The 9,555-nt window shown below is 65.0% G+C and overlaps 2 protein-coding genes across 2 annotated transcripts in view; one reads left to right on the top strand and one right to left on the bottom strand.

The window, feature by feature from the left end:
- MNEG_6991 (DNA polymerase iota subunit) overlaps positions 1-5,854 on the bottom strand; it is a gene marked incomplete at both ends in the record, with an annotated part of 7,631 nt that extends 1,777 nt beyond the window's left edge. The window contains 11 exons of the mRNA XM_014044536.1: positions 268-360; positions 2,231-2,593; positions 2,920-3,053; positions 3,304-3,451; positions 3,735-3,823; positions 4,068-4,620; positions 4,822-4,941; positions 5,168-5,234; positions 5,400-5,432; positions 5,674-5,743; positions 5,809-5,854. Of these exons, the coding sequence (XP_013899990.1) occupies positions 268-360; positions 2,231-2,593; positions 2,920-3,053; positions 3,304-3,451; positions 3,735-3,823; positions 4,068-4,620; positions 4,822-4,941; positions 5,168-5,234; positions 5,400-5,432; positions 5,674-5,743; positions 5,809-5,854 (1,716 nt within the window). The remainder of the gene's footprint in view (positions 1-267; positions 361-2,230; positions 2,594-2,919; positions 3,054-3,303; positions 3,452-3,734; positions 3,824-4,067; positions 4,621-4,821; positions 4,942-5,167; positions 5,235-5,399; positions 5,433-5,673; positions 5,744-5,808) is intronic.
- Positions 5,855-6,452: 598 nt separating this feature from the next.
- On the top strand, positions 6,453-9,372 carry MNEG_6990 (hypothetical protein; the record flags this gene model as incomplete). The annotated part of the gene is made up of 6 exons (XM_014044535.1): positions 6,453-6,521; positions 6,764-6,853; positions 7,054-7,260; positions 7,575-7,785; positions 8,552-8,781; positions 9,031-9,372. The coding sequence occupies 6 exons, from the start codon at positions 6,453-6,455 to the stop codon at positions 9,370-9,372; spliced, it is 1,149 nt and encodes a 382-aa protein (XP_013899989.1).
- Positions 9,373-9,555: the final 183 nt, after the last annotated feature.

Genomic DNA, 9,555 nt, shown 5'->3' with positions numbered 1-9,555 from the left:
GTGGTGGTGGTGGTGGTGAGGGTGGAGGAGGTGGAGGTGGTGGCAGAGCGGGGAGCGCGCGTTCGGGCATGCTTCCATAGCTCAGGCCCGCGTCACGCTTACCCACGCCTGAGAGCGAAAACCTAAATCATACCTCAATTGTGCGGCTGGTCAGATAGCAGCCCTTCTCTGCAAGCCCAACAGGCCACTGGGCCAACGCGACACGCAGGGTCTGGCTGCTGACCTCTGTGCGTGCCGGTGCGCCTCACCTTTCGGCTGCCTCGCCACCTGCGTGATGCCGCTTTCCATCCCGTCCAGCAGCTGCCAGTCCTCCCCCGCCACCATCTCAAACTTGCAGTATGCTGTGTCGCAGCCTGGGATCTGTGGTTGGTTGGGGCAGTGGGTGGGACCGGCATGTCAGCAGCAGCAGCAGCACCAGCGATCGCAATCTAAACACATGAAGAGGGCATCTGCACACTGTTCTCTGATCTTATCCTTTGATCATATCATTCAAGGACTGCATTACTTTTGTATTGGTACACGAGAAGACGAACCTCTCCTGATTCCAGCTGACCGCTCGCCATCACGGTGAAGAAGCTTGCAGCTTGTTCCATAAGTGCTGTTGTGAAATCACTAATAAAACACTACAAGTGTGTGCCAGCTCGCTGGTCCTGCGTTGTGATCTGGCACCAAGCTGGCAGCCTTGAGTTGGACAGCGCGATATTGTTAAGGTACAAAGCTACAAACAGATCAACGAGTTGCTACACGAGCGAATTGGAAGGCGCGCATCATTATCAGGTGTTGGGGCTCCAACCCAGTCAACTGTTTGACCGTCTCTGCTCTGCGCACTATGGCCAGTCACCACCCAACAGAGAGTCTGCACTGCAGGTGGTCGGCTTGTGAGCGACATAATTGATGGGGACAGCATTGGAAAGGTCTTGTCAAATGTGTGCATTGATGAAAGCCAGGTTTACACATTTGGCCTGTGTGCGAACAGGCTTTGAATGCCAATGCCACAAGCGCATCACGGCGCGCAGGTTGTATCGAGGAACCCGCATCAGGACACCTCCGCGAGCAGCGCCATTCCAAGGGCATCCTCCCCCCGCCCCTCACAGCCCTCCTCCATTCCATCTTCATCCGGCCAATCCTCGTCTGCCTCTACCACCAGGACAGACCCCACGACCTCGTCCCCAATACTGACCAGATCAAACACCGCCGTAGCTGCCGCCGCCTGGGACAAGCCCGAGTGCCCTTGAGAACCGGCCGCACCCGCACTGCCTTGGGACCCGGTGTTGACCAACGGGGACGCGGCAGCCGCAGCCGTCACAGAACCTGGTGCTGCTGCAGGTTGCGCCGAGGGGCCGCCTGCCATGGGTCCCTGCGGTTGAGCGAGCTGCCAGTGCATGGATGCTGCGCCGCGCTCCTCTTGTGAAAGGATGACAGGCTCCTGCCGCTGCTGCTTTGTGGGGCGCTGCTCCTGCTGGTCTCGGCCCAAGGAGTGAGGTCCAAACAGCTGCCGCGGGCGCTGCTGTTGCTGCCATAGCTGACCTGCCGCTGTCTGCTGCTGCTGCTGCTGCTGCTGCTGCTGCTGCTGATGATGATGATGATGATGATAATAATGATGATGATTATGGTGATAACTGTCTTGCTGTTGCGGCTGTTGCTGCTGCTGCTGCTGCTCCTGCTGCTGTGGCTGCTGCTGCTGCTGCTGCTGCTGCTGCTGCGTCTGCTGCTGCTGCTGTTGCTGCTGCTGTTGGTGGTGCTGCTGCCACCTTCTTGGCAAGTGATGAGGGGCCTGCTGCTGGCCGTTGTGGTCCAACATAACCCCATGCTGCTGGGCCTGCTCCCTCAGCCGCCGCTCGTCGCTCTTTGACAGGACCCTTGCAGCTGCGCCGCCGCCGCCGCCACCACCACCCGGGCTGCGCCTATAGTCACGCCGCTGCACCGCCGCCGCCGCCGCCGTCGCTGCCGCTGCTGTTGCAGCCGCAAGCCCCGCCGGCTGCACACCTGCCGGCCGCTCTGGCTGCTGCGGCGTCGAATCTGCCAGTGGTGCTGAGTGACTGGAGGAGCTGGGTCCAAACTCTGCGCCAGCGAGCCGTGCCTGAAGCTCGACAGCCCAGTTGGGCACACCAACAGCACTCGCCCCGTTCGCGACGTTTTCCAAGCTTGCAGCTCGCGGCCCCGCCGCGCTGTCTGCAGCCGCGCTGCTGCCGGCTGCTGAGGGGGCCGCCGCTGGCCGCTGCTCCCTTACCACTGCGCTGCCGCCGCCGCCGCCGCCGCCTCCACCAAGCAGCCGAGCGAAGGCGCCCGTGTCGAACGCCCCCGGCCCCGGCCCCTCGTCCTTGATGTTGGTGGCCCCAAGATTTATGAGAGACAGGTCGAAGCTGCCGCGCAGCTGCTGCCTCAGCAGCCCCAGCGCCGCCCTCACAAGTGCGTCCGCCTCTTTCTGGCCGGGAGGGCCCGCCAGCGGGCCAGGCAGCGGCATGGGGACGCTCGCGCCGGCGCGCTGCCAGCCGGCGCCCTTGCTGCGCCAGCGGACGGTGAGCGTGTGGGGGCGGCGGCGGCGCTCGTGCCACTCCTCGTGGATGCGGGCCAGAAGGTCTGGCGCGAGCACCTTCACAATTTCGGAATTTAGGGGGGCATGAGATGGTTTTGGGGCTCAGGGAAGAATTCAGGGGTAGACATGAGTGAGGCACGTGATGAGAGGCTGAGCCGCCCCCATGGGTGTCGATGCTTTGGTCCAGTTTCCCAATTCAGAGTGTGCATCATGCGCCCTGGACCTCCTGACCAACCTAACACACCCATTTGCTGGCTGAGCGCGTCATCCTTGCAGCAACAGCCCTGCCGGGCAATACACACATCCCCAGCCTTTTCTCTCAGCACGCGGGGAGTGCTCATATCCTGTGACGAACTAGTGCGCCTGGGGCCGTCGCCTCTCACCTGCAGCACCGCGCGCACGGCCTCCCAGGTGGCGCACCCCGCGAACGAGTCCTCCACGGTGATGCTCTTGGGCGCGGTGGACGGCCGCACCAGTGAGGGGTCTAGCCCGCGGCACAGCCCGTGCACCATGGCGCCTGCAGGGGCGAGAGCACAGTATGGTCTAGATGTTCCTCCCTTCCCTGCCTCGCCTAGCGCACCCAAGCCACACTAACAATAACAAAGGAGACCCCTGGCACCATGCTCTTTCAAAAACCAGGGCCTGAGGCCATAGCATCGCCCAACAGCAAACAGACCAGCCGGTATAGCTGCTCATGTCATCAGCCAGTTCTCATAACTCCAGTTCTCAGAATCCCCAAAAAGCAGCCGAAGGCGGGGCCGGCGCACCCTGGCTCTCCCCTAGGGTGGCGGTCAGCCGCTGCAAGCTGACGCGCCGCAGCTCGGCCACCGTGGCCACGCCCAGCTGCGCCAGCTGCTGCGCCAGCTTGTAGCCGATGCCTGGCAGCGCGCGCACTGGTAGCGGCTCCAGGAAGGCCTGCGGGCGCAGAGTGCAAAATGCAGCGTATGCAGCGTGCCCTGCATCAGGGTTGCGTCGCGCAGGCCCAGCCCTTCACGTCAACCGCTCCTCAGGGGGGGGGGAGACGGGTGTAACGCAATGCCAGGACGCTGAAACTTGGAGGCGGCACGAAGCAGAAAACACCCTGACTGCATCACGTTGTGGTCCGCGGCGCGCCCCGCAGCCGGAGCCCCGCAGCGCGAACGAGAGGCGGCGGGGCGGGCCGGGCACGAGAAGGGCCTTGTCACCGCGTGCGCCTCACCCAGGCCTCCGGTGGTGGCAGGATGGTCTGGTCATCTGGTTTGTGAACGCCGCTGACTAGCTTGGCCAGGAGCTTGTTGCAGGCAATGCCTTTTTTGGCGGAAATCAAAGAGGTGGTCGGCGCGGCGATGTGCATGCGGTGGGAAGGGCAGCCGGGGGTTGATGTGGGCTGACAAAGCGGTGCGCTCGTGCACGTGCCATTTGGTGCTTGTGCTTGCTTTGTGTATGCAATTGGGACCGGTGCAGACGGCTGCTGTATGTGCGCTATGATTGAGGCGCGCCTGTGTTCATCTGTGGGTTATGGACGCGCGGCTGGGCCGAGGCACGGGCTCACCAGCGGAAGAGCGGAAGCCAGTCTCTGCCTTGACCGCCGCACGTGCCTCCTGTGCTATGGCGCTCCCCACCATCAGCCGTGCGACCCAGGCCGCCGGCTGCTGCGTTGCTGATACCTGCCATGGCTGCCCAAGGAGCGCGTCGTCTGCTACCTCGCGGTGCTGCTGCTGCTGGTGCTGCTGCTGCTGCTGCTGCTGTCGCTGCTCCTGCTCCTGCTGCTGCTGCTCGAAGGCCTCGAGCACCCTCTCATCCTCAAGCTGCCATCCTTCAGCCCTGCCCTCCTGGCTCTCCAACTGCTGCTGTTGCTGCTGATGCTGCTGTTGCTGCACCTGCTGCACCTGCTGCTGCTGCCGCTGCTGCTGCTGCTCCTGCTTCGCCTCCTGCCCCTGCCGCTGCTCGTGCCGGCCTGCACTCTTTCCCGGCGGCGCACGCAGGTCTTGGGGCCGGTGCCGGCTGTCCGCGATTAGTGGCGCAGACCCTGAATGGAGGTGGCCGCACCACGTGAGCCCCGGCGGCGGCCGCCCGCCCCACGCGCGGAGGCGGGCCTCCACCTCCTGACGATGCGTGGGGTTGGGCGCAAAGGTGTTCAAGTCGCATGCGCGTTGCTGAACAAGCGGGATGCTCACTGCCTGCAGCAGCAGGAACACCAGTTCGCGCATCGGGGCAGCCCGCGTTTGTGCACCCTTCATCCCTCCTTTGGCTGCTGGTATGCTGCGGTTTCCCGGTTCAAGGCAGCCGCCAAGACCCGCGCTCACTTGGGTCGCGTCGACAAACAGCTCGTCCATGCCGAGGCGCTGCGCAGGGCCGAAGCGCTGCAGCACCGCAGAGATGGCTTTCGAGGCGGCGCGGTATGGGGTCAGGTCCTCCCCGGGGATCTGGTAATCAATTATTCGAAGGTTCGAGATTAAGCAAGTGTGGTTTGTGTGGGTTGCGACCTTGCGCAGTTTGCCAAGCGACTGGTCAGGATTGAGCTGGTCTTGAGCGATGTCTGGCCCAGCTGATCAAGTGGCCTTCTTCAACACGCATGCTGGTGGGCGCCCTATGCGTAATATGCCTTACCAAGCAGCTCTGCGCGCCCCCATGCAAACCCAGTCGACCCACCAGCACCAAGCTAGGGCAGCGCCTGAGGCCCTCAGATATGCCCATAAGCTTGCCTACGCCTGCCGCCCTGCGCAAGCGAGGCGCAAAGCGGGCTTGTTTGGGAGACTCCGACACATGCAAACTGCCTCGCTCGGAGAGCATGCACGGAGACCGTAAATGTTCGTGAGGGAGGGGGTGCGAGTGAGGGTGAAGGTGGAGGTGGCTGCGCTGCGCCTGCCATGCAGGGGCCCACCTGGCGGGGTAGTTGCAGGTGACTATGAGGTACCTGGCAGGGCACGAGGCAGGACAGTGCGAGGCAAGAAATGCGGCGATGCACGTGAGAGCGTGTGAGTGTGCGTGTTGGCGTTGCATAGGAAGACGCTTGGCCAAGGGCGCCCGCGAGCGTGATGATTGTCAAAACTGGCACCTCTCGTAAAAATCGTTCAGGACGCAGCTCAGGATTAGAGCGAACCGCCGCGTCAGGCAGGGTTTTGACTGCAGCCCAGCGGCGCAACGCAGACGCCCACTTCTGCGTGACGCCGATCGGCTTGCCGGCCAGCTGCGGGTTTCGCAGCTCCTCCGCTTGAGCGTAGAAAGCTGCGGCGCCAGGAGTCAAGGGTGGCGGGGCGCATGACACTTGCAAGGACATGTTGGATGCGCACCGCGCACCACACACCACAGCGTTGTCCTGGCCTTCCTTGCAACCATTCTGCGTGGCCCTGTGCGCAGGCGGTTTCACGAGCCCCCTCACAATCGACGTCGAAATGGAGGATGACAGCAGAGGCTTGAGGCTCCACAAGCTGGCTGTTGCCTGCCGCCCCTCCTAGCCCGGCCGCGCCCGCGCCGTCGAGCTGAGCGGCTGCAGGCTCCATCCGTTGGGGCAGGGCCCCAGCGTGGTGCTGTCCAGGACGATGGGGCGGGCTGCGGCGCCACGGGCACACTACCCTCCACCGCTCGCCGCTCGCTGTGCCAGAAGCACACTGCGAGCAGTGCAGCGTTGTGCACGCTTCGCGTGCCGTGCGGCGCCAAAGCGCGGCTCTGTGTCTGTGGCTCCCGTGCACTCGCTGGGATTCGGCACGGACACTAGCTACACTTTCATAATGACATGTGCCTTTTCTGCAGCTGCTGCTGGTGTGACCGGCTGCAGTGTCACTTTCAGAGACCCCTTGTTTTCAAGTAAAGAGGAACGTTCGATGCAAATGTATACATGCACATCACAGCCGCGTTGGCATTGTCAGATCACATACCGAAAATGACCAGTTGATCTAGGGTGCTGCCTGCCGCCTTGCAGAGCAGCCAAGCAAGAATGTCCGTGGTGGAGGACGTTGTGCGGGTGTTGAACAATGCCAAGCTCTCCTCGGAACCAGCAAGCAAGGTGTGGGATCTGGCAGTGTGGTTACTGCATGTGCAGTCTTTGCAGAGAGGGCCATACCTGTATGTATGTGCATTGTAAAATTTGCAAAGCGTTAGGTTGTGGCAGCCGCCGCAACCAAGCGTGTTGTCGGCGTGGTGCGGCAATGCAGTTGAGACAATACAGTGCGTCGCCCGCCGCAACTAGTCGCGCCTGGCCGTGCTCCCCCCTGCGTGCGCGCCGCGCGCACTCTCATGGCATGCCAGCTGGCGCAGCTGCAGCGGCTGCGGGAGCTGCTGCTGCAGCGCGAGCCGCAGCTGCTCGACACCTTCATCGACGAGCTCGCGCTTTTCCAGGTGGGCTGCACCACCAGCGCAGCCGCGCCGACGCGACATGGCTGCCTCGGTCGCGCGTGCTGCGGCATCTGGCAGTGACGCCCGGTGTCTTAGTCGCCTCAACTGGCGGCGTTTTGGTGACACGCGGCCATGGATGCTGGGTTCTGCACCGGTCGGATGCGCGAGCACCCTGCCCCGCTGGCGCCCCGGCCCCCTTGCAGGTGGACCCCCACCCCTCCGTCCGCCGCTGGCTCGCCGACTTTGCCGGCGCCGCCGCCGCGGCGCGCCCGAGCCTCCCGGTGCTGACCGGCGCCGCGCAGGCGCTGGGAGGGCTCGCGGCGGATGACAACGCCTCGGTCCTGCAGCTGGCAGCGGTGGCCTGCCACCCAGTGCTGCGGCTGTCCCTGGCCATGCACGCGGCGCAGCTGGTGCGGAAGGACGGCTGCGGCGGGCCGCCAATGGGGCCGGGTTACTGCGGTCTTGAGCCAGGGTCGCACCAACATTGCTGAGGCACTGAGGCACGGTCATCACATGCGCCCGCGTCAGCTTCAGTTTCTCAATTTCCTGCGTCCGGCGTCAACAACAGCCGTTAACTCAGCAAGCTGTGAAGCCGGCTGTGCATGTGTTGCAAGTGTCATGGCATCGCATGTCTTGTAGTGAAGAGTTGATGCTGGCCCACACACTGGTTCTGTGATAGTGTCCCGCGTTCCAGCGGATGCTCCTGATTGCCATCCCATGACAGGCCGGCGCCGACGCCGATAGCACGTGGGCCGCGGCGCTCGACCTGCTGGCGCGCGCCACCAAGCTGGCGGGCGGCGCCCCGCCCGGCGCCGCGGGGCCGCACGCCTCTGGCGCGGCCCCAGGGTCTGTGGCGGCGCGCCTCGCGGGGATCAAGCTGTGTGAGTCGTCCGCACTGCTGCTGACGTCAGAGCTGGCGCCGCTGGTCGTGCCAGGTGGGTCGCGGCGCGCGGCGCGCGTCTGGCGGTGTGCGCTGCGGCGCGGGCGCGCGACCGCCGGGTGTGCTTGCTCCGCACTGACTGCGCGGCGGCGGGGCGGGTCCGGTGCGCGCAGCGCTGCGGCATCATGCTGCCGAAAGCTGCAAGGGCGGACTTTGCGGACAACATTCGCTGAAGTGGGGGCGCGATGGGCAGAGCAGGACCGACATAGTAGCTGGTGTGAGGTTGTCCACTGTAACCACACGGCATTCAATGCAACAGCCTCTGAGGGCCACCTTGCGGCTGGCGCCACCGCCGCGGGGGTGGCAGGGCGGGGCAAGCCCATAGTGTTATGTGCAATCCCTGCGCCGAAGCAAAACGGCAGCGCGGGGTGCGTCCGCGGCGCGATGCAACTCGTGAAGCCACAGCGGGCGGGGAGGCCGCGGGGCGCATGGGCCGGGCGAGGGGCGCAGCTGCTGCCGCAGCGACAGCACAACGCAAGCGGGCGGGTTTCATGGAACCCGGATCGGCCTGAGACAACACACAAATCTCAACCCTGCTGCAGTGCATGCCGTATGAGATCCAAGGCCTCGGCTCCATCACCTCCACACCTGCGCACGCCTGCCAATGTCAACACATGCGCCAAGGGCGCTTAGCGCAGCTCCTGCAAGCAGCACTGCCTTCTGCACCCCCAAATGGCCCGCCTTGGGGGCCTTCCCTACCGCCACCCCCTAGGCTGATGTCAACAATGCCCACCTGCCCCCCCCTTTCTGCGCCCATGTAGTCCCGGGTCAGTACGGCCCACCCATGAGGACGCTGCCGGACGCGCCTGCCATCACCCAGGCGGCGCGGGAAGCCGTGGCGAAGCTGGCCGAACTGGTGGCCGCGCCCTCGGCGCCGCAGCTGCCCGGCCCCGTGCTCATCGGGGCGGTCGGCGCGCTCGCGTCGCTGGCGCAGCGGCGGGCGGCACTCCTGCAGCCGGCGCTCGTGCCTCTCCTGGCGCTTGCGAGCAAGGTGGGTGGGGGCAAAAATCTAGGGCGGGCACACGCCTTCGTACGTGCGCACAGGGAGCCGGCGCGACTCAAGGCGTTCTGCAGGGCACACATTATGCATGCAAGCCGTGCGCACCAAACACGACCGGCCACGCTTGCCATGTTTGAGGGCGCGCCCTCCACCATTCCTACTTGGCCCCCCTTTCACAATTCCCCCTCCCCCCTGCGGTCCACACGACCGCGCCCCAAACGCCGGATACGCTGATGTCAGGGTGACGTCAGGGCGCCCTCGCCCGGCGACGGCCAAGACGGAGTCGCGGCGAGCAAGGGCGCCGCGCTGCGCGCCGCGCTCGCGCGCCTGCTGCGGCTGCCCGCGGACCACCTTGCGCCGTGGCGGGCCCAGATATCCCAGGCGCTCGCCGCGATGGGCGCGGGTGCCGCCGCGGACTCGGCGCAGCGGCAGCTTGCCAGGTTGGGCGCTTGCGGGCAAGCGTCGTCGCGGGCGTCGGGCGCACGGCAGCGCGACGCTTCCGGGCTTGCGCGTTTGCACAGCGAAGGCCACGAGCCGCGGGGGCCTGCTTGCCTTGCGCTCTCTTGCGTCATACAATCCTGACACTGACCAGGATCTGATGAAAGATTTCAAATCATTCAAGCTGCTTGCTGCGCCTGGCATACTTTGCCCTCAGAAGGGCCCATTCACGATCCGCCCGCCCTTCCCTCCACGGCCCACCCCCGTCACTCGACCGACAACCCCAGGGCTCAGAAGCGCCGCCAGGACGCCGCCGGCGCCGGCTCC

The sequence above is a fragment of the Monoraphidium neglectum genome (assembly GCF_000611645.1).
Source record: "Monoraphidium neglectum strain SAG 48.87 unplaced genomic scaffold scaffold01196, whole genome shotgun sequence".
Lineage (NCBI taxonomy): Eukaryota > Viridiplantae > Chlorophyta > Chlorophyceae > Sphaeropleales > Selenastraceae > Monoraphidium > Monoraphidium neglectum.
The sequence above is the reverse complement of the archived record's forward strand: the minus strand, read 5'-3'. Positions and strand labels throughout refer to the sequence as shown.